General features: G+C 38.3%; 1 protein-coding gene across 3 annotated transcripts in view; it reads left to right on the forward strand.

Annotated features, from left to right (window-relative positions):
* hm13 (histocompatibility (minor) 13) overlaps positions 1 to 25,379 on the forward strand; it is a 125,970-nt gene that overhangs the window by 77,858 nt on the left and 22,733 nt on the right. For all 3 annotated transcript variants that reach the window (XM_055188970.2, XM_055188968.2, XM_055188969.2), the window contains 4 exons: positions 3,479 to 3,562; positions 5,782 to 5,818; positions 5,914 to 6,016; positions 6,417 to 6,502. In XM_055188970.2, the coding sequence (XP_055044945.1) occupies positions 3,479 to 3,562; positions 5,782 to 5,818; positions 5,914 to 6,016; positions 6,417 to 6,502 (310 nt within the window). The remainder of the gene's footprint in view (positions 1 to 3,478; positions 3,563 to 5,781; positions 5,819 to 5,913; positions 6,017 to 6,416; positions 6,503 to 25,379) is intronic.

Raw genomic sequence — 25,379 nt, forward strand, 5'->3', positions numbered from 1 at the left:
TGAAAGACTCTGCACAGTTTGGTTTAGGGAGAATGAGAAAAATGCACGGGACGGCAAATGTTTTGGAAATGGGTGCAGTGACACCCTTTTAAGGACTGAAGTCCCGCCCCCGACTAGTGGGCTTAACACCACAAATCTATACCCATCGTGCTTTATTGAAGTTCGGACGAGCAAGGGAGTAAAGGGGAGACAGGGACGTGACTGCGCCAGCCATCTCCCTGATGCCTGTCTGGGCTTCACATGTGAACTAACGGCGGGTGGCACAAAGTTATGGATGGTTTGCACTTATCCCCCTTATCAGTAAAGAAAGCATGTATACAATTGTTCTCTGGAAAAAGCAAAATGTAAAATGTATGTATGACTTCACAATGTAGGTTCCTTTTATATGCCTATTAAAAGCGTCTTTGCAAGGCTTCTGATTAGCATCCCAATGTCAGAGAAGAATTAAATGTTTTTTTTTATATATATTTCCTGAATGATATTAACCCTGACTTATGTGCCAGCTGGTTTGGACTAAACAAAAATCCCACAAAACTGTTACTAACTTATTTCATTTAAATTCTATTTTGCAATTGATGACCTGTTGGGAGACTCATTTGTAATATATGAATTTGATCGGTGTCTGTGAAACAGAGCATTTAAGAAGCTATGTGTACTTGTTAAACTGCAGTTATCCAGCAGCATGTAAGCTGTCAACCATAGATGTTTGCAATTACCCTGAAAAATTATGTTCCTGACCGTTTCAGCCAGAGGATGAAAAACGGGGAGAAAATTACTCAATTTTGTATGTAACAAAATGGACAAAACACTCTAGTAATATTGTAAATATACCTCAGGAAACATGATAATAATATAAACATGTCATCAAATCTCCCTCATTTGTTTTTCACAATGTAATTCAAAACGCATTGATGAGTAGGCAATTACTGGTTGCAAAACAAGCACTTACAGTTTGTTTGATTTTTGTTATGTGCCAACTGCTGTGGAACAAAGTCAATTTTGATATTATAAGCACCAAGAAACAGGATATTACACCAGTGTTGCTCTTTTTGCATTGGTTGCCTGTATGCTATTGTATAAATTTAAGCATTTTTTTCTCTTGCTGTTTAAAACGGTTTGGCCCCGGCTTATTTATCAGAAGTATTGACTGAATATCGACCTCGCTTGTCTCTTCGATCATCCAACCATTAAATGTAGGGGTGATTCGAGCTTTTTCAGTTGCCGCCCCAATAACGTGGAATGCTCTGCCTTTCTGTATTAGATCTTACACTTTTACTAGTACACCTTTTACTAGGTGCTTTTAAATCTTTGTTTAAAAACTACCTTTTTGATTTGGCGTTTATCAATGAGATTTGTTTGAAATGTGTTCCTGAGCTACTGCAGAGATTTGCTACTTTTCTTCACTTTTATACATTTTTAAATGTCCTGTAAATATACTTTCAAGCGGTACGGATGTGTGCGGACGCAAGGCGGATGTGGGAAGACAGTATACTCTACCTTTTCTGTCTGCTGTGTTTCGGGCTTTAATGAAACCTGCGTGCGCCCTAATAAGGTGTTTGTCATCGTTTGCGATGCGTGACGAGAAACTGACTTATATACTTTAAGTCTAACATTACACACATTTCTGTCCTTTTATTTGCCGATTAATGATTTTGAAAATGCAATTATAAATGCAAAAATAAATCAGAAATTTGCCAAATTCCGCAACATTACGCGTTGTACAGGAAAATACATTTTTATGCTTGGATTCTACAAGTTCAATCTACAGCTTTGAGAGTTTTCAGTAGATTCAAATGTTTTAGTTTGTTTGAATGAGACCTGGCTGTGCTGCTGGCCACATAAGGCCGCTTATTCTTAACACATAAATGTACCGTAGTAAGATGCTTGCACAAACAAACTATATTGTCATTATTTTGAGAGGACAGTCTCATTTTGTGACATCCCAACAATTATTAACCAGATTTTTTTTAATAAACTGTTTAAAGATATAAGATATTTAAGCAATGTCGCTCGAGTAGCCGTGATGATATAGAGCTGTGTCGCATGACTCCGAGAGCGATATTGCTTTTATACAACAGTTCGACGGCACACGTTTGAAAAACGAAAACTAGAAAACAACAACGGAGTTATTTTAAAAGCCTCTTCGTTTGAGAACTACTTCTTCCGCCACGGATTTGAGGGCGGCCAGAATGACAGGTAAAACTTTCGGCTGCTTTGAAGCTCATAACAACTCAATGGACGGAAAAGCCGTTACTTTATATTACCGTTTCTTGGTCACAAAGTGTAGTTTTAAGATTAGTTCAGTCGAGAATGTATATGTATTATATTTAAATCTGCAGTCGATTAGTAAAGATAGCGCCTGTTTGAACGATTGCTTAGTGAGATTCGGTACGAATGAGAACCAAAGCATGAGCGGACATCAGTGTTCACTCGCCCCGCTGACCACCGCCCTCTCTGGGCTACATTTCTGAAAGAGATACCCCGGCTCTCATGTTGGCCTTGTTTGTTTATGATCGTCAAAATGAGATCAAATCAGCAGTATTTGGTGTCATGATCAAACTATTACTTGTTTTTTAATTCATATTTAGTGTCTTTTGTGTTGTTATTGTTTTGGCGCGAGGTAAAAGTTAATAAAACTATTTGTATAACGTTACTATTGCTTTCTCATTTATTCTTAACGTGATACGAGCACTCGATTATTATTATTAAACTTTGTTCTTGTCAGTACTATATAAAAAAGATATGTTTTTGCATGCTGCTTATAAATATACCAGTGGCGATATCTCATAACATGTTTTAATAGTCAGGTCACGATAAAGTAAATGATCAATGTCCACCTTTAAAAGCTGCGGTGCTTACCTGCTGTTTCACGGTGTTTTCGCGTTCTGATAAGAAATATAGCTCCAGAAAAAAAACGAGTGTTTATATTCCTCTTTCCAAGTGTTAATAATCCACACGATGTGACAAGACATTTCTCCCATTAACTGTAACGTAACATCCAAGAGCGCTGATCTTTGACTAATAACTTCCGATTGGGGATTCAGACTGATTTATGAGCTAGTAAACTAATGAGACACACGGAGAGTGATTCAAACAGCGCGTCTGTGTTTTTCCATTCAGAGATGAGCCTGCTTAGGACCTCCATTCACTAGGTGGCGGAATAATACTAAAGGTGAAGCGGCTACAGTGCTGTTATCAGCACAATATCGTATGGCTTTTAGCCAATCAGATTCGAGAACCAGAAAGAACTGTTGTATAAAAAGATATAAAAGGCTGCTGATCATCTGAGGAAATCGACAAACCCTGTGAAGATTGCTGCTAAATGGAATAATTTGAACAGATGCTCATTAGTTGAAGGGTCAATGCAAAATAGGAGTGTTAAGACAGTATTTTGATCACTTTACACATGACCAATTGTTCATACAATACAAAATACTGGAATGATTAATTCTAATTTCTTTTTCTGTTTTTTTTCTAGTGGTTTTTCCTCAAGATTTGCTGGAAAAAGGTTTAGATGCCAGTAATTTTGCTATGCTCGGACTTGGGGACATTGTCATTCCAGGTAAATTTACAAAGATGTTTGAAAAGTTTCTAAAACACAATGTTGTTTGCCATAAATCGGTTGGACCCGGAGGCGGTGAATCACGTCAGACTTAACAAGCCTATAACAGGTCCATAGCCAGCCTATTGAAAGGGGGTGTTCTTTTTTTCAAAGTGGACCTTTTTTGCAGTTTTTCTCCTCCTTTCGTATTTAATTATTAGCAGGGCCGTACGCTGGATTTTATAAATACCGAGGTCCATATATATTTTTTTCTAGGGCATGCACCCCAGAAAAAAAATCTTATTTCTCTGCTCTACATATATGAATTTTAATACATTAGAAAACCAAAGGATCAATTAGCTATAGATTTCAAACCATGTCAGTATGCAGAAAATTTGTGTTGGTCATTAGGAATACATTTTAATAATTATTTTACCATCCTGGGCACACTGGGCAACTGAATATAGGATCATTTTAGTGAATTAACTTAAGGCTATCAATAATAAGTTTATTAAATTATTCACAATATGCACATACTTATTATACACTTAATATGCTATAATACAACATCAGTAATGCAGTGGTAGAACCAGAAATTATAAATGGGTTGGCCAAGGCTACTTTAGGCGGTCCATATCCCATTAAAGAAAACTGTCATTATTAAAAAAGCATAAATGAATCTACGATTACTTCAAATTACCCCACATTAGATTAATATTCTTCTCTCGGAATGCATTACTGTATGCATTATACTAACTGTAAGATGTTAACACAATGCAAGCCTGAATTTCTGATTTACTGTCTGTTAATGAAGGGAAAGGCTTCTTGTTAACTCTAGTAACTTTAGTAAAAGTTCAAAATTCCATGATAAACTTCAAATAGCAGAGCTCAACACTATAGGAAGAAGTGAGTGATTTTCTCTTCTTTTGTTATTTAATTAACTTTAATGACTTCAACAGGTACTGGTTATTAGGCTTTAAGACCAAATGCAATAAAATGTTTATGCCAAAAGATGAACGTGGGCGCATTTAAACTCTGTGCACGCGCGCTACCGGTGGATGAAGCTTTGTACCGCGCACGTGATGCGTCGCGTTTTTAAGTTCAAGCTTAGCAGCAGTCCAGTACAACACAGTGAATCTAATCATATATTAAAAGATCTCTTCAATAATTAAAGGGTGCCATTGAATTTTGTTAATAAACACGCTGAATAATGGGAAGTGAATTACTGGAGGCAGTGAAAGCAGCACATGGACACCCATGTGGCTTAGCTGCAGTAATGTTTCTTGTCTTTTCACCTTGACAATCACTGCGATTTCATATTTCTCGTCATTAAACTGTTGTATAATAGTTAGCATTTGATTACTCACATCTTTCTTGCACTTCCACAAACTGCGCATCTGACCTCTGTGTTGCACCTCTGTCTGCCTGGTTTGATTTGATTTGTCATCTCTGTATCATTTTGACTTTATCTTACTTTATGGGGTGCAGCGCAGACCTGTTGGCCTGTGACATCACACTACAGCGAGATCTATTTAAAAAGCATACTGGGTCATTTACTATTGAATCGGTCTTGCAATGCTAAGACGTCACATGCCGATCGGTCTGCGCAGCCAGAAGTAAAATGAGCGCCGAGCGTTGAGTCAAATAAGACGAGCCTCAGAAAATGGCCGAGGTCTGGACCTCAGTGGTGAGTACGGTCATGCGTCCAGCTACAAAAATGTATCATAATAATTTGAAACAGCAACACAGAATATTTGTCACAAGCATTGATTAAAATGATGACAATAATCACGTGAAAAAACGACTTAAATTCCGGGGCCCGGTTGCATAAAGCACCTTAAGTTTTTCCCTTAACTATGACACTTAAGGGGTAAATTCCCCTTAACTACTGTAAGATAATAATTAAAGAGTTTTGCATATAATCCCTTAAACGGTTCTCTTAGGTAAGGGTAATCGTTAAGTGTTTCATGACAGCAACCCCGGTTTGTTGTTATAAAATACTATTGTTGCCATGGAGACGCAACAGAAAAACTTAAGGGTTTTTCTGCAACACCCTTAAGTTTAAAGGAAACAACTTAAGGGAAAATTACACTTAAGGTGCTTTATGCAACTGGGCCCGGACCTTTTGGCAGTCAGGGGGGGTTGCATAATAGTCTTCAGTCATTTAGCTATAGATGATTCTGTAAGTTCTGTGTTCAAATTAAATGCTTGTTACTGAACTTACTACTTTATTCTTTCAGGAATCTTCATTGCTTTGCTCCTACGCTTTGATGTCAGGTAGTGTCTTTCAGTTTGTTTCATTTAATTTTAGTTTTGGTGGTTTAGGTTGTTGTCGGTGTTCTTATTTTAATTTTCTTCTCTTTCGTTCAAAGTTTGAAGAAGAATACAAGAACTTACTTTTATACCAGCTTCCTGGCATACATATTTGGCCTTGGTCTCACTATATTTGTTATGCACACCTTTAAACACGCTCAGGTAGGAAATTAGTTACTGTGGCCTTTAAATCCAAATTAAATTGGCAATCCAGAAAACACAATGGCAAACATTTGCAGACAGGACAACAATGATTAAAATAAGCCTCTTGATTCGGTAGCTATGCCTATAAATGCATGTTTCTGCATAATAAAGGTGCCTTGGAAGTCTAGTAGAGGCACGATTTAGATCTAATACAAACTCATTACAAAATAAAAACAGTGACAGGGAGATGTCATTTGGCATATTGAATTTTTGGATGCTTTGCATTTTGACTTGCCTTTTGTGTTTTCACATTTTGAGATAATGCTGTACAAATGATGATAAATTTAATTGGTGTTTGCCAATGAAGAAATAACAGATGTTAGTGTTATTGTGAGCATGTTGGACTTTTTCCCCACAGCCTGCTTTGCTATACCTGGTCCCTGCTTGTGTTGGATTTCCAGTACTGGTGGCCCTGATTAAAGGAGAACTGACTGAGATGTTCAGGTAAGACTCTGTTTTGTCACTAATCATGAAATGTAATTAGTTTCAGGGTTCTAAATTAACACCCGCCAAATGCGGGTTAAAATTCATTTTGGCGGGTGTTAATAAAAACTTACTAGCCAGTTTGGCCGGTGATGCATGAGGCATTGCATGCATGATACATAAAGCTCTGTTCTCGGACATTTTTTAGGCAGTACTTCCTACATTTCCCATGAACACTGTACCGTAATGCGTAAACCGATGATGTTTCATACACCCATTGGCTGTACGAAGTTTGCAGTGAAATCAGCGCGAGAAACCATGGAAACGAATGGAGCGCCTCCACCAGAAACACAAGGAAGGCGGCGCGTGCCCCAGTCTAAATCTTTTGTGCCCCGGTGTAAATCTCAAAATTGTTTACATTTTTTTAGCAGTTACTAGTGTATTCCTTTACAAAGATAATAGCGGCAAAACGGATCTATATGCAATGTAGTAACCCAACTTAAGCTTGTCAAAGCGACGCAGTAGGCGCACTGACACACATAACACGCATAAATCCATGTCCGCGCGTCTTTGTGTTCAACCGCATTTAAAAGTCCATATGACGCCACGCGCTAAAGTAAGTTTCTAAATTATAATGTTAATCTTATTCTGACTCGATCATTATTGGCTTCTGTGGACATCAGAAATGTTTTATGCAAAGCAGGGAAAGGAAAGCAGAAAGGAGAGGTAAGAGAAACTATATCCTCATCCTGTCAGGTCTCAAACATTAGAGAAAAAAATTCAGGAAAACCTATGTCAAGTCTACAGAATTGCATTTTTGCTAAGAAAATCAACACGTATGTTTTATACTGTTCTGTATTTTCAGATATGAAATTTATAGGGTTGCCACCTGTCCCGATATTACCGGGATTGTCCTTCTTTTTAATAACCTGTCCCGGGAAATTTATCAACTCTCCCGGGACACTAAATGTCCCGGTTTTCGAAAGCTATGTGAATATGTAATTTAGCGTGCGCACGGCAGAGAGCGAGACCTTGCGTCTGTGTGTGTGTGCCTCATTAAGCACATGTAAAACAGAGAGCATCCTGATTGGCCTGTTTCGGTAAATCAACCAATCAATTGTCAGTGTGGGTGGGCTTTTATCTCTTCTCCCAAACCGAAACACACGAGCGCCGTGACAGAGGGAGAGTGCCCCAAAAACGAAAATACAAGTCCCATTTCACGCCAGACTACACGAAAGTGTACCCCTGTCTTATACGAGTTAAAAATAATTATTGCATGGTGTACAGTTTGTAACAGTGACTTCAGCATTGCCCATGGGGGGGTTAAATGATTGTAAAATACATGTTGAGGTGAGTTCAACAAGTTTAATTTCATGTGCATATTTTTTAGGCCGGCTAGTTGCTATTTAGACCTGTTTAAATGGAATATAAATAAAAACAGTTTACATAAAGGGGTGGTTTCCCGGACAGGGATTATCTTGAGACAGGACTAGGCCTTAGTTTAACTAGAAAATATAACTAGTTTTAACAAACATGCTTTACTAAAAATATTACTGGCGTGCATTTTGAGGCAAAACAAAGGCCATCGATGTATTTTAAGATGTCAGTGCAAGTTGTTTTCAATTTGGACAGCTCTTACATTTATTTGAGTCTGAGACTAGTTCATGTTATTTAATACATTAACTATTGTTAACAAATAAGAATTGTAAAGTGTTGCCAATAATTGCATAGGCCTATAGAAATATTATGCTATTGGGGGGGCTTGTGAGCAAACCAATTGGTCGGGTCATCAATATGTCCAGGTTTTTTTATCAGACATAGGTGGCAACCCTATTTACTAATGTTTAACTCTAGGATATACATAAACAGTTAGCAGTAACTATGACTGAGATTATTTTAGTATAGTATAGTTTTTAAAATATTGTAAAAATATTATTGTAAAAATAAGTTATTAATCATTGCTATTATTGTATAGTGTTGAAAATATGCATTTACGTGAAATAAAAAACGAAATGAAGAATTTTGTGGTGGGAACAAATAGTTTAAAAGTTGAGGCAGTAAAGGACCATGAGAGTGCCCGAAGTCATCACAGAGCCTAACGTTCATTAAAACTGCAAAGACAGGTCATATTGAAGAGAGCCTTGTTGAGAGAAGCCTCACTTTATTTGTGTTTTTCATACCAACAATGTTAATAAAATTACCAAAATGCATTCAATGGCACTCATAATTTCTCTTTTTCACCGGAAAAAATTTGGCTAGTGGAAATGCTGATTAACTTTTTTGATCACCAGCCAATGTGGCTGGTAACTTTCTAAAGTTACCAGCCACATTGGTTGGTGATCAAAAAAGTTAATTTAGAACCCTGATTAGTTTACCCCAAAAATGTAAATAATACGGTTTGGATGATGAGTAAATGTAAGAATTTTCATTATTGGACAAGACCTTTCTGTGTGTAGTTTACATGTTCTTTCTGTGTCTACCTTCTGCAACGTGTGTGTAGGTAAACTTGTTTGTAGATTAACTTGTGTGAGGCTTAACTGGTTCTAACCATGAATATAGTCATAGATGCAGTAAGAGGTGTTAAGAATTTAAAAAAAATAGATGAAGACAGCATCTGACAGACAAAATGACCATGGCATCATTGTTGGCTCTTTAACATGTTGTTAGGTTGTGTTAAGCACCATCCTAACACTCACCTATTTAGTGAAGTCTTATTCGGTGATGCAGCGAAATACAAATTATGGGCCGAAACCGAAATGTATGGATCCACTTGGATATTTATCGGTAAAGTTTTTGTATAATTGTATTAATATTAGACTTTTAGTGCTTTCTCACATTTATCTCACCGTCTCGGCTTAGGTCCGGTTGAATCGCACTAGAGTTCCCTATCCCACTTTGGGAAGGTGAGAATGCAGCAATCGAACTTGGGTGCGCACCAAAGCAGACCAAACAAGCGGATGAGACCTCCTTATAAAGGTGGTCTCTGTTCACTTTCAAACAGACTCTGTAGTGGTTTGTTTGTGGTAAGGACGTGATCTGACCTCACTACAAAAAGTACTGTACTTTTTTAACCAATCCAGCTGCCTTAGTCAGCTGTGCTGTGGATTATGGGATAATGACATGTTTGTTGACAGTTAGCACGAGCAACAAAGGCCTGATGGCTACTCGTGGAGAAACTTCACGATTATTTTTAAGCTGCATCCTTGCTTCATTCTCAAAATTAATAGTTTTCCTAAAGTGGTGTGTACAACCATATAACAACCACAAAAAAAAAACAGAACGTGCAGTTCCCTTTCTGTCGTCCACTTAATGTTGTGTCGATGACAACAGTATGGGGTGTGCTCTTGAGAGCCAATCTGGTCTGACTTGTATATAAAATGCCAATGGAATTTAAAAGAAATTGCGCGAATGGTATTTGCATACCAGTCTCTGCCCACACTTGTATAAAAGGAGATGCCCTTGCACCATTTAGTTGGTCTTGTTCTTCAGAGCTCGCTGGTGTGATCTCTCTCTAGTTTAAAACGGAAAAAAAATATACTGTTGGCGTAATTGCATGGCAGCAGATTCTTCTTGTGAACACCATCCCCTGGGTGCTTCAGCAGTTTAGTCAGAGCTGTCTAAAAGAGCGAATTTCCGCACAGAGTGAACGTCCTTATAAGGGTGGCTTTTGTCTCTGTGTTGTTGGATATTGCTGGTTTCTCTCGCCTGCATGATCACTGTCTTGGCTGTCTGGAATGCCAGCATGCTGAGGTGGCGTTCGTGGAGGGGACATGTCTATTAATACATTGCGATCCTTACATCCCAGGTTGAGGTGGCACACAGGCACCCGACATGTTTTTCTAACATGCGGCCAACGCACCCTCAGCCCCTGGCAAGAGACTCTACCTTGACGTGGTCAGGGGCACTGTTCGGCGAGGCCCAGGTTGACCTCTTTGCTTCACCGAACAACACTTATTGCCTGCTGTGGTTTGCCCTGAACAAGGGTTCCCTTAGCCTGAGAACATAATCTCAGGAAGTATGCCTTCCCCCAGTGAACCTCATTGCTCAGCTTCTTAGCAAGGTTAGGGAGGAGGTGCATTAGGTTTTTTTGGTTGCACTCCTTGGCCCAACCATACCTATTGCAGCCCATCACCTTCATGTTGAGGGTAGTTTGTTAGGACACAGGAATTGATTTGTTAGTTCCTGAGAGGCACGAGTAGGTTAGACCCACATAGGCCGTGCCTCATTCCTTCTTGGGACCTCTTGGTGGTCCTTTCGGGCCTTAAGAAGGCTCCGTTCGAGCCCCTGGGAGAAGCTGATATTTCTCACCTTGCGATGAAGTTCACTCTCTTGATGGTGCTCACTTCTATTAAAGCTCACGTAACACGCTGTTTCTGCATTTCTGATGTTAATCTGGAGTACCTATAGAGTAGTATGACATCCTTTATATATCTGAAGAGTCTTTAGTTTAATCAGATTTATAAAAGAAAGATTAGCTTTACCGAATCTTTCCGATAACGTACGAAAAAATGAAGGAGGAGTTACTTTCGCAGGAGGAGCGAGTACGAGTCATGCAACACTATACAACACTGTTTTAACTTATGATTCACTACATGTTCGTGTCATTTATATAATATGCATGCGACTATTTCCAACATAAGACAGAAGTCTTACTTACCGCGTGCAACTCGTCATGACCCGGTTGGGGAAAATCCACTGCATCAAACACACACGCAAAACTCCGCTGCTACCCCGGATAATAAACTATATCCATTGTTTCCATGAGGCTGGATGTCTTCTCCTTACATCCAAAAACACACTTCTTCTTTCGTGCAATTGTTGACTTTTGAAATTAAACAAAGCTGAGTGGCGTGATAAGCTGTTAGCAGCTCTAGCGTCTCCCGCTGATTGACGGGTGGGCGGGGTTTTCCGGGGGAAGCCCATATAAAGAAGTGATACGTATCGAAAACTCCTGAAACGTCAGTTAGAACTGTAATCGAAAAAAACTTGCCGAAACTTGTACGAACCCTGGCGAAGTGCGTTCGGCACAGAAATACTCTAACACGTCCAACTGCTGTTTTGACACTTTGCCTACGTTTAGCATGAGGAAACAACTCTATAACTGTGTTAATAAGTCAGAATGCTTGAAATACCATTAAACCCCCCCTTTAAGAGCGTAGGGAACCTGCAGGTGCTCTCTGTCTCCCCTGAGTGCCTGAAATTCAGATATTATGAACGTGTACATGTCCATATAGGGCTTATTCGCAAACACCGGAAGTCGCTAGCCGCGGCCATCTTGTTGACATGACATCTGTCCTGCTCATAGCCGCACTTAGATTTGAGTCGAGGGGAGCAGTAGCCTAATGGCTTAATCTCGTCTGTATTAAGAGAAGATGAGCTTGATTATTGTGGAACAATATCAAATAGACCCAATAGCTTTAAGTAAAGATCCGTCCTTATTGCCAGCCGTAACTTATCCGGATATTTATAACTATATCGTTCATACAGTATCCGCATTCATCATACAAGCACTGAAGGGCCGTTCACATTATAACTATAACGATAACTATATCATCGTCCACATCACCAAACAATACGTTTATGCTAATTCGCTCAAGGCACTCGCGCAAATCACTTGCCTTTAATATTGCTTGTAATAAAAACTTTTGCAGATGTCCTCAACACGCTGCGTTTCGCGTAACTCTAAACAATGAATCTAATAGTTTGTGTAATCTCTTACCTTTTGGCATAACAGTTAGTTAATGTAATAGATTAAAAAGCATTATGTAGTCAATTTTCACAGCAACTGGAGGTAATCTAATGTTATAGACCTCAGCAATGAGCTTCACTGTCATTTTAAGTGGCCGTGCACTTGAAGTTCAAATAGATTTCAATGGTTTATCCTTCATCAGGTGGGAAAAATCGCTCAGAAAGTGATCCCAATGATGTCGTTCATTGTATCTGTACCGTTATAGTTTTGGTGTGAGCTCCGCTATTCTGTTTAATATAAAACGATTTTCAAAACTATGTGAACGGCCCTTAATTCCCTACCTAGTATCAATGCCAGACCTATTATTATGTTCATATAGTTATTAATACTAATTTTGTAACTGTCTCAATTTATGGCAGCATTTGAAAGATCAGTTTCAGCCACTGCTTACAGCTAACCATATGTGATCAAATTATGGGGACAGACTTTGCTGTGAGCATATATCCCTAACGTTACCTGTGGTAAAATGATGGGGACAGACTTTGCTGTTGGGAGTCTCTCCTTCGCTGGTTCAACTCCTCTGTCTCCTTCCTTTCATGTTTTCTGACAGTCGGTATCGCATAAAAACTAATTCCGGGGTTCTTTTTGCTGTTGTTAGAACATCCGTGTATTACACCACACACCATCGCGCGGTTTAAAAAAAATTACACCGATAATACCATGCATAATACCCACGCTGCCTCGCTTGTCAATTGACAGACTGACAGTTTTATGTCAACAATATGGCCGCCGTGAACATTGATGACGTAGATCGAATAAGCCCTATTGCACCAAAATGCCACACTACACTTCCGTTGGTCTACAGCAACACACCTGCCAAATAATAAACCTACAAACAGACACACAGAGATTCCTGCCTTTATTAGAGAGAAGACTATGTTCAGCCCCTCCTTCAGAAGCTTTAATATTCTGTGTGATTTTTCTACTGAAGCTTTAATGCACAAAATGGTATTCTGACAAGCCCTAGCTAAAACAGGCAATGAATATGATTATATTGAGTATGATGATTCTGGATATAAAGCATGTGGTAGTTATTATACTAATGATTATTTTGAATGACACAGAAAATCAAAAGATAAGGTGGCTAATTCTTTTGGTCGCCGTCTTCTAGACATGTGCCTCAATTTAAGTATAAATTTAGTTAACAAAAGAGTTGGTAAAGATATTGATGGAGAGTTCACTTTTATATTAGCAGCTGCATGCAGTGTGATTATTTTATCTCTTTACACATGTTAAAGGTTTTAGGATCTTACACATGGATATTTTTGGTCACTTCCCCTTACTATATAATATGAGAATAAATAGTGTTTAATCAAGAATAAAAATGAAGAAAGATGGTAATCTAAGATCCTGCATAAGATTTAAATGGGGGACAGACAATGAGAAGCAGTTTGTGCAAAGGTTATCTTATCTACTTAATAGTAGTATTTTATAGATAACTTTTTCTTGACGAGCAAAATAACTTAAAGGTGACATAGAATGGTTGAACTGAGTATTTATCCTTGTTCTGTGATGTGACATGTAGACAAAAACATTTTTGTTTGGGTCTGTAATGCCTTAGAAGCTTCCTAAAAACCTCTCTCAGATAGGGTGGGGGATTTTTAACAATTGGTTTTGCACCTATTTGGCTCCCCCTACTGGCTTAACTTGCAATCTCATTACTGATTGGCTGACTTTGCTGCCACTCAAAAAATGTAGCCAGTTATTTTAAAGTGGAGGGGCAGTTAGATGCCTGTGATGTCATAAGCATCAGTTTTTCAGATTGGGCTGTTTTCTGGCTGACATTTCTAAAAGAGGAATTTCTATGAGACTGAGATGTTTAACATGTTTAGCACTTTTGGTATGTTTGTGAATGTGGGTAGACTACCATTATTCAACAAAGACAAGGTAAAAATGGTTTTTCATTCTCTGTCCCCTTTAAGAAAATTAGTCTAGTTTTTAGACACAAAATATAAAGTTTAAGTGAATGTTTGCTTAAAACAAGCAAAATATCTGCCAATGGGGTGAGAAAAAATCTTAAAATAAGTTTACCTTTTTTTATAACATTTAATTTAAAGCAACACTATGTAGTTTCCATGTAAAAATGACTTACAGCTCCCCCATGTGGTTGAAAAGCGCAACAGTGCCTGGTATCAGACACACCGGCAGGGGGAGGGGCGGGACTGTGTGCTCTACCCTCCACCTCCACTTTCAGAGTGTGTTTGTAGCAGCTAGGAGGCTGCTCAGGATGCAGCAAAAGTACAATTTGTCCAGTTAAAAGTTGTTCTATCACTGACATAATTTTAGAGACATTATTTAAAGGTAAAAAAACTACATGGTGTTGCTTTAAGAAAAATTTTCTCACCCTAGATCTATTATTTAATACGTCTGTATGACGTGCAGTCTACAAATGCGACCTCCAAAGGATGCAGCCTTTTGTTTTGAGAAACGAGCATTTCACCTCCACAAGAAATCTTGTGACAATTCATTTGCGAAACATGTTTAATCTTAAAAGTCTCGTCACACCCCTACATCTTGTCTATTGTCTCTGCAAAATTAACTTGTTCAGTGCAGAAAAATAGCAATTTGGCTTTGCAGTCGTTTGTGGCTTGCCAATGCATTAGAATGCTTCTAATACATAAAAGAAATAAGCAGGTTCAGCCGGTGGTCGTTGGTCGCGTATCGGCTGGGCATCACGTTGAAGGACAGCCAGTAGATCAGTGGTGTGATGACCTTTACAGCAGCAGGAACTGGGTCTGTTTGTCTCATTGTCCCTCGGGGTCGAGGACGAGACAGGGAGAGAAAAACAGAATTCTATTAGCGTAGGGGCCGTTCACATGTAATGTAAGTGTCATACATTATTGTGGTTTAAAATACGTTCGGTTCCAGGCCGGCTACCTATTGCGGCATAAGTATATTACCCATATGAGGTATGTGAGTGCTTTGTTCTAGACAAACTAACTATTGTGGAATAAGTACATTTACTGGACATTTTATGTGAATGCTTTGTTAAAGAAGAATGTCTTAAGTTTAGATTTAAATTGATTGACTGTGTCTGATATTCGAACATTATTTGGTAAATCATTCCAGAGCTTAGGGGCTAAGTATGAGAAGGATCTACCACCTTTAGACAGTTTTGATATTCTAGGGATAATTAAGTGGCCAGGATTTTGTGATCGCAGTGTACGTGGTGGATTGTATTCTAGTAGTAATTCTTTAATATATATAAGGGTGCTAGGCCATTTAAAGCTTTGTAGGTGATTAGTAATATTTTAAATTGTATGCGATATTTAACTGGTAGCCAATGTAAAGATGCCAGAATTGGACTTATGTGGTCATACTTTTTAGAACGAGTAAGCACTCATGCGGCGGCGTTTTCAGCCATCTATGGGTATCTTCTAATCTGACATATTATGTTTGGAGCGATTTGGTTCAATAATAACTATCTCTGTCTTATTGGAGTTTAGCATAAGAAAGTTAGAGATATGACTATTGAAAGATAGATTGCTGTCGAACATCACACCTAAGTTCTTAACCGTGGAAGATGGCACCACCGTGCAGCCATCTATGGGTATCTTCTAATCTGACATATTATTGTCATATTATTATTATTATTGGAGCGATTTGGTTCAATAATAACTATCTCTGTCTTATTGGAGTTTAGCATAAGAAAGTTATGTGCCATCCAGTCCCTAATATCACTAATGCAGTCTATTAGCTTAGCAAACTGATGTGTTTCGCAAGGATGTGACGAGATGTAAAGCTGGGTATCATCCGCATAGCAGTGAAAACTTATGTTATGTTTCCTGATAATGTCTCCTAGCGGTAAGATATATAACGAGAATAGGTTAGGGCCTAAAACTGATCCCTGTGGTACGTCATATTTAACGGGGGAGTGATATGACTCTTACTCACTTACATAAACAAAGTGATATCAATTGGTTGGATACGATCTAAACCAGGCTTACGCCTGACCACTGATGCCAACATTGTTTTCTAGTCTATTGAGTAAGATTGTGTGATCTATTGTGTCAAAGGCTGCACTAAGGTCTAGTAATATAAGGATTGAGATATCACCACGATCAGATGCTAATAGGAGGTTATTTGTAACTCTATGCAGCGCTGTCTCTGTGCTAAGGTGGGGCCTGAATCCTGATTGGAACTTTTCATATGTATTATTATTCACTATGAATGTGCGCAGCTGGCTTGCCACTGCTTTTTCTAATATTTTAGAGAGAAAAGGTAGATTTGAGATTGGTCTAAAGTTATGGTCAAGGTTTTTGTTTTTTAATAACTGCTAGTTTGAAAGCTGTTGGAACGTATCCTAATTCTAGAGATGAGTTAAAGATATTTAGTACTGTGTCTGACACTACAGGAAATACCTCTTTAAGTAGTTTTATGGGAACGGGGTCTAATATACAGGACGATGATTTGGATGATGTTACTAATTTAGAGAGCTCTTCTATTGTAGTAGGTTTAAATGACTCAAAATGTTCGTATGGTAATCTAGTGTTAAATGTACCATTGGGTAGAGTGGCGGCTGCTTGCTTAGCTTCTATGTTTTCCCTAATAACCGTAATTTTGTTAATAAAGAAGTTCATAAAGTCGTTACTATTGTGTTGGAGTTTACTATTGGTTTCTGTTTGTTCTTTGTTTCTAGTCAGTTTTGCAACTGTGCTAAAGAGGAAACAAGGGTTGTTATGATTTTCTTTAATAAGCGTACTGAGATGGGTAGATCTGGCAGTTTTTATAGCCTCTCTTTCCATGTTGAACGCCATACCTCTATCTTCGGTAGTTTCGTTCTATTTTCCTAGCTTCTTTTTTAAGGGCTGCAGTATGATGGTCATACCATGGAGCTGGCAATTTTTCTTTGATTCTCTTTTTTTTCGAATGGGAGCAATGGCATCCAATGTGCTAGAACAAACGTTGTTCAGGTTTTCTATTACACTATCCAGATCTTCACGGTTATCTGCTACATGTTTCATTTGAGACAGGTCTGGAAGAGTGCTAATAAAGCTATCTTTAGTGGTGGAAATTATTGTTCTGGCAAATCTGTAGCATGTTGTAGACTGAGCGGTCCTATCTAGAAGTACAGTGTATGACACAAGGCAATGGTCTGAAACTGCATCGCTCTGGGGTGATATTTCGATGTAATTAATATTGCGTCTAATCTAATGTGTGTTTGCGAGTATGTGTGGGCCCTGACACGTTTTGTTTAATACCAAGAGAATTTAGAACATCCATAAACGCACGTCCTAATGCATCTTTTGGGTTATCCACATGGATATTAAAATCACCAACGATAAGAGCTTTATCTACAGTGACTGTAAGCTCAGACAGGAAATCTGCTATTTCTTTAAGAAAATATGTGTGGTGGCCCGGAGGCCTGTAGATGGTAGCTAAAACGAACGAGAGCTGTTAGTTGTTACGATCATTTATTTCCATATTTAACAGTATTATTTCAACCGAATTAAATTTTAGTTCGGATTTATGGTTTACTTTAAACATTTTGTTGTATATTGTAGCTACACCACCCCCTCTCCCTTTTAAACGAGGTACGTGTTTATAATAATAGTCTTGTGGGGTGGATTCGTTTAAACTAATGTAATTGTCTGCTTTAAGCCAGGTCTCTGTTAAACAGAGTGCATCTAAGTTTTGGTCTGTAATTATTTCGTTGATAATAGGTTCTTTATTGGTTAGTGATCTAACGTTAAGAAGGCCGAATTTTAACAATTGAGTTTTATCTGTTAATGTATTGTGTTCTAATTTTATGTTAATAAGATTTGTACGAGACGAGGTAAACGGTGCTTTCTATTTATTTGTTCGATGAACAGACACAGTCGAAATGTGTTGGTACTCTGGTAAAAAAGGCTCTATGTGCTGGGATATATGTGATCTTGACATGTCAAGGCAGCTAACAGACGGATGGGTAAGCCGATCTGTCTGTTTCCTGACCTGGGCCCTGGATAGTCAGACAATATCAAAAGTAAGACTATTGGTCAGATTTTTCACAATTGGTAATTGTTTCAAAGCAGCTTTACATTAATAGAAACAGGGGAAAACACAGGAAAATTGACAGACAATATAAGTAGCAAAATACAGTACCTATAAATAAAATTTACAAGCGAGTGTATTAATAATGTATCGTATACAAGAGGGTGCTAAGTTAAGCCAATGTTGGCTGACTCCCCGGGGTTTAAAAACCCCCTATGAGAAAAACTTCCCGACTTTTTTAGCCTGGGAGGAACAAAAAGTCCTAGGAGGGAAAAAACCCTTGGCAGATATGTATTCCGATTTTCTGCTCATATGTGACCCATGTCTGTCTCTTTGTATGACCATGTGAAAAGCACAAACTACATGGAATCTGATCTTTTTGATTCTGATTTGAGCCACTTTCATATGTGGCTCTAAATTAGATACAGGTCAGATGTTTTGCAATGCAAACAGTCATATTGGAATTCATGCAACTTTTACGTCATTCTAGATCAGTAATTCTCAAAGTGTGGTCCGCCAAACCCCCCCAGTGGTCCGCCAAGAGATGACCTAAACTAGGCAAGTGTTTATACAATCGTCACTTAAGTAGATTTTTAATGCACTTGCGAAATTGTGATATCAGTTCTTGCCTTTCTGTTTTAATAACGTAAAAATGGATCGGTTGCAGAGTATGTGAGCGAGCGGAGTGGAGTGGAAAGAATTTGCGCTCCGCGCTCAAAGCATTTCATAATAACTCCGCTCAAGCTCCGCTCTGGGTGTACAATATTCCGCTCCTCGCTCCCTCCCCACGCCCTCCTTATTAACGCCTCGCTCCGGTTCGCTCCATTTTAAATTTTAATTCTCTTTTGAAGCAACACCAACCTTGTTGGCTCGTTAAAATATCAGAGTCCATTGCAGTTCTGTAGCAGAATGCGCAATTTATTGTCCAACTCTAATAAAGCATATGGCATAACTGTGTCACGGACCGCTCTGTAGCAAGGTAAATGCTGCAAATTATTTACAAATTTAAATGGCTTTTTCTTTTTTCTGTGTTGGTGGTTTAGGTTGTTAAAGCTGTATTAATACAGACCTTTAGATTTTCTTTCCAAGTGTAAGCAGAAAACTTGTGTTTTCTTGACACGTGCCTTCTAAGATTACACAAGGAATCTTTTGATGTTGTAATCACCTCCCCGCACTCGCATTCTTCTTTGCCATCATTACCTTTTAAAAAACATTTGTATTTTGCCCCCATTGCACTGTAGTATTTCAGAAACTCTTTATTTCTGTCTTTCTTTAACTGTGCTTATTAATAACTTATGAATTCGTCAATCATATAATGCAAAGGCGGAAATCGCGAGGGGGTCAGTAAAATATAATTAAAAACATAATAAATAACATGATATTATATTGTCCATCATATAATGCAAAGGCGGAAATTGCGAGGGGGTCAGTAAAATGTAATTAAAAACATAATAAATAACATGATATTATATTAAATTTGTGTAGTTAAACAATACAAAACAAATGCAATTGGGGCCAAAATATATGTTTAGAAACATTTTTAGTGTCCCTCCCTTTTCTCTCAGTATTTTTGGTTCTTGCTCGTGACTGAGCAATAGTGGAGCTTTTTCGGAGCGAGAGAAAATCACGACGCTCCGACATTCAAAAAATCCGCTCCTCACTCCTGGCAAAATCATCCCACTCCACTTCTCGCTCCCACTCCGCACCGCTCACATACTCTGATCGGTTGGCTTAACCAAAGAGGGTCAAAATAAAAGATCAAGCGTCAACTGAAAACAGCTAAAATCCACAGATCTATTAGTTTTGTAATTTTTTTGTAAGTTTTTGTTTCATGTGTAAAATCCCTGCAATTTCAGTGATTTTGGACATTAAGGGGAACATTTTTTTTTCAGTATTTTATTGTTACCATAGTTACAACCATAGACTTCATATACCCACCACTAGGGCTGGGACAACACGTCGACGTAATCGACGCAAAATGTGCGGTCGATTCGTCAGACCCAAAAAGGCGGCGCCGTAGAGTAGTAGCAACGCGAGCGGATTAAACAAAAGTTATAAAAATTACACTGACCATCAAAAGGCACATTGAAGAGGTTTTGCTCATAAATGCATGTAAAATGAAGTAATTTGAACTTGAGATTTTTATACAATTACTAAACTGCACTGTATGCACTGCAAACGCTTTATTGAATGCTACCTCTGACTAAGAATGCATTATTTTGCACTTGTATAGTCTTTTTATATTTTGAAATTTTAAGAGCAATAAACATATATTGAAATGTTTACATTCAGATATGTAAATCAACATGTATAAATTGCTATTAGTTCATTAATGGGGAGATAATCGAGAATCGAATCGAAGTCGATTCGGACTGATAAAATGAATTGTTAGATTAATCGATGCATCGAATAAATAATCGCTAGATTAATCGTTTAAAAAATAATCGTTTATCCCAGCCCTACCCACCACCTCAGTTTTAAACTAAGGGCTCTTTGGAATGACATTAAGTGGGACCTAGCTAGGCTGTTATAGAATGTTTAATTGCATTTTTTTCACATGTGCAGTTTGTTGTTCATATTAAGCTGCAACTACTTTCACATTTACTTTTTTAAATGGAATAAAATTCATATAATAATTTCTGAACATAGCATTGCATTTGTTTTTAAAAAATTAGTTTTTGACTTGAAACAGTTGCATATTAAACTTTAACTTAGCTTATCCTTCCTATTTTGTTGTTTTTTCGGGAGTGTTAGAGTGGGATTCTGTTAGGTGGTCCTCAGAAAAAAATTGGAAGATAAAGTGGTCCTTGGGCTGAAAAAGTTTGAGAAACACTGTTCTAGATTGATGTGCGTCACAATTGCGGAAATATCCACCAACGGCATGTTTGCAAAACCAATTAAAAACATTCAAGACATTAAATATTAAATATTAAGCTTCTGTTGCACATTGCCTTATACATGAAAGCCCCTAACATGCAAATAAGAGTGTTTGACTTTCCTGAAGCGTTGTCCAGATGATGGACCTGCACGTGACCCGGGAGCAGACTGCCTCGATTCGTATCGTTCGCTCCCACGGAACTGAGATAAAACGCGTCGACTGGCCGGTCTTTGCAGCTCCGTATGAAGTCCACAATACCCGCTCGGTAGTCTGCACATTAATTTCTGAATTACTGCGTGCTAGGCATGACGTAGTATTGTTTTTTCACGCATGCAATGCAGTTCAGGACCACGAACAGTTCACAAAGCTCTCTGATTTTAGCCACATAGTGTGAACAGTCAAAGAAAAAATCAGATCTAAATGCAAAAATCTAGCATTAATGTTTGCAGTGTGAACGAAGTCTTATATACAAATTTCTTTGCATAACCCACTTTTCCTACAATGCAAGAAGTACTAGGAAAGATAAACATGTATTTAAAAATATTTTAGTATCATCTTCTTATACTTAACATTATTACATTTTTGGTGGCATAAAATGTTTGGAAATAATGGAAGCAGAGAAAATATTTTCTCTTCAAATTTGCATTTTACATTATACAATGATAACAATTTTGTTATTTATTTTGTATGGAAGTCTATGGGAAGTCTAGCTTGTTTTCCCCCAAAAGTGGGCATGAACCTGTTCAAAGACATTCTATGACGTTGCGCCGGTTGTGCTTATATCAAGGTTCTGGTGTGGCCTAGCCAGTCTCTAGACCTAAACCCAATAGAGAATCTTTGGAGGGAGCTCAAACTCCTGTTTCTCAGTGACAGGCCAGATACATGACTGATCTGGAGAAGATCTGTGTGGAGGAGTGGGCCAAAATCCCTCCTGCAGTGTGTGCAAACCTGGTGAAAAACTACAGGAAACGTTTGACCTCTGTAATTGCAAACAAAGGGTACTGTACCAAGTATTTACATTGACTTTCTCAGGTGTTCAAATACTTATTTACAGCTGCATCATACAAATAAATAGTTAAATAATCATACATTGTGATTTCTGGATTTTTTAGATTATGTCTCTCACAGTGGACATGCACCTACAATGACAATTTCAGACCCCTCCATGATTTCTAAGTGGGAGAACTTGCAAAATAGCAGGGTGTTCAAATAATTATTTTCCTCACTGTAACTGCATAAAAAAACTACGTTGCATTGTAACAAACATAACTACCTTTCATATCAGTTTTTTCCCCTCGAGTAACTTTGTAAATGAATACAGTAGATAACTGCTAAAATTTAAACTTGAGATTTACACGGGGACACAAAAAGATTTACACCGGGGCATGTGCCCCAGTAAAAGGGGTCTAGCGACGCCCCTGCCATGCATAAGGAAGACTTTTTTACTCTTCTAGGCCTTTATTTTAAAATGATGCACTTTAAATACTTCATCAACAACTAGTTGTAAAGTTTGGTTATGGTGCACACTATGTAGAGTTTCTGTAAGTGCAGTTGTCACTACCTGCATTTTGCAAAAGTTAATTCTGTGGTAGAATCCGTCCCATAAATTACTGAACTGTGTGTGTTAGGGTTGGGTACCGTTCACATTTTTACCGGTACCGGTTCCGATACCGGTACCTGGAATTCGATACCGGTGCCCAGCGGTACCTTTTTCGGTACTTTACTCTGACTTAAAGGTGCAGTGTGTAAATTTTAGCGGCATCTAGTGGTGAGGTTGCAAACTGCAACCAACGGCTTAGTCCATGTCTCACCCCTCGCTTTTGAAACGCATAAAAAAGCTACGGTAGCCGCCACCGGACAAACATTTCATTGTTGGAGACAACTTAGTAAAATAAATTGTCCTTTAAGGGCTTCTGTAGAAAACTGGCAGCACAAAATGGTGACTTCCATGTAAGGGGACACTCAGAATATGTAGATAAAAAGGTCTCGTTTTAAGGTAATAGACACATAACGGTTCATTATGTAAGGTCTTTATACACCCTGCCCTGATTATATAGTTTTGTATATTATTTTGCATTTCTGTAAAAAGATCCTTCTAAAAATTACTCACTGCACCTTTAAGTGACTTTCGGTGGACATAATAAGCCCAAACCTCTCATTTTCAACATTATGTTATTTATTTCAAAATGTTTAATAATACACACAATCTTTACAAAAAAATCCCTATAACATCCAGGGCATATGTCTTACATATAAATAAATAAATCAATAAAATATATAAGTAAGACAAATGGTCAATGAACATAAACGTCATAAAAGCAACATAAAAGTAAACTTTTATGTAGAAAACAATACAGAGCGAGTGTTCTCTACAGCAAGGGACACAGTGAGGATGTAGAAAAGGACTGGACACAGATACTTTTTTGCCAAGCTGGCCAGCATTGGCATTTGGTCCGCATGTGGCTTTGTGTTCGAACAGTCACACAGACCGCCTTCTCTCCGTCCATTTATCTAATCTGAGGTATTGAGCACAAAGTTTTACGTCATTTCTGACTTTTAGCGTGAACACACAGTCTTTTAGGCTTTCATTGATAAAACTAAAAGCGGCTGATCTCCGCAGTTTCATTTTGCGAACGCATGAAAGTTGCGCGGTCTTATTTCATTAATTGCGCTAAAAATCAGAGAAAGCGCCAACATATTCATGTACAAAACACTGTGCAGCATGTTTACTTAAAACACAAGCAGCGCCAAATTAGTTCGCGTCCATTTAAACAGTCAGCTCCAGCTCGCGTTAAAACGAAAGCAGAGGGACTTCCCCGCAGTCTCCACGGACCACCACAAAGTAATCAGAAGAGAAGCGGTCGAAAGTGGACAAAAGAGACGGACTGGTGTTGATAAATACCAGGTGTTTACAGAATTTGTCTCTCATCCACTTGTGATCCGATTGACGAAAACGCATCTTAATAAGCCCTCTTGTGCTTTTAAATACACATTGTGTAAGTGCTTCCTCAGGTTGGATGTATTACTGCCTGCCTTGCACTTACTGTTACAAATATTGCAGTAGCATTGTCTGCATCATCCTTTGTAAAATTTAACCACACGTTAGAGCTTTTTGTTAGCCATTAAGCAAGTTGCAAAGGGGTGTCACCAAGTTCCCACACGGTCTCTCTCGCGCGCGCGCGTGCGCGCGTACCAGACGCGGCGCGCTGACATGTTCTCTCAGGTACCGAAATTGAGCACCGATTGATTTTATGTGAATCGATACTGGGTAGTACCGACGCAATTCGGTCGGTGCCTATAAAAGTACCGAGTTCGGTGCCCATCCCTAGTGTGTGTACAGTACAGGATTAAGCATTAAGAGGTGAAGTACAAACAATAATTTAAATGTAGTGTGTACGAGGCCCTTGAGACAATTCTTTGTTGCCCTGGCTGTATGTTTTGGGTCATTGTCATGCTGGAAGAGCCATCCTCCACCCATCCTCAGTGTTCTGGCTGAAGAAAGGAGGTTCTCATCTAATATTTTACAGGGCCCCTCAATGTGGTAAAGTGCTGCTGTACTCTTAGGTAAGAAACAACCCCAAAGCATAGGGCTGGGTGATTTTCCCAATATTTTTTATTTATTTATTATTGATTAATTCGAGTTTACGTTTTGACGCGATTTTCATTTGGGGAATGGAGAATTTGAATGGAAGTTTGTTACAGTCAGCGCAATCCTCTTTGTGTACATTCCTGCACTCTTCTTTTGGCTCGCGCAATCTCTTCCCGCATTCACGCTCTGTCCATCAGCTCTTTTTTTTCAAAAGCAACAAGCAAAGGTACAGATAACTGAAACCATGACCTAAACCTCACGTGGCAGTTGTACCTGCTGAATTATATGTGCATATGAACCAGGTCTGCACTCTATTTCAATGCAGATGCTGTGCATTGTCAAACAAATACAGTAAATAGCCTATACAAAAAGTTTGTAATGTCTTCGTTGGCAAGGTGAACAGCGTGACCAGAAATGTATGATTGCCAAACTAGTAATGACTTATGTAAACCGATTCAGTTTAAAGAATGGTAAAAAGAAGTCCATCATAGCATACATTATCCATTCCAAACTATTGACAAATTATTAATGTAAAATCTAAAAAAATTAAACAATCATAGGAGAATGTTATGAATAGTTAAAAATAATAGTTGAATTGTTTGGTTTAACATGGGATAAGATTATAACTGTATAGGGGAAAGTGAGGCACAACACATTTTGGTTTTGGCTCAATCATTAAAAAATATTTGAGTTTGATTAATTATATTTT

The sequence above is a fragment of the Misgurnus anguillicaudatus genome, chromosome 13, assembly GCF_027580225.2.
Source record: "Misgurnus anguillicaudatus chromosome 13, ASM2758022v2, whole genome shotgun sequence".
Lineage (NCBI taxonomy): Eukaryota > Metazoa > Chordata > Actinopteri > Cypriniformes > Cobitidae > Misgurnus > Misgurnus anguillicaudatus.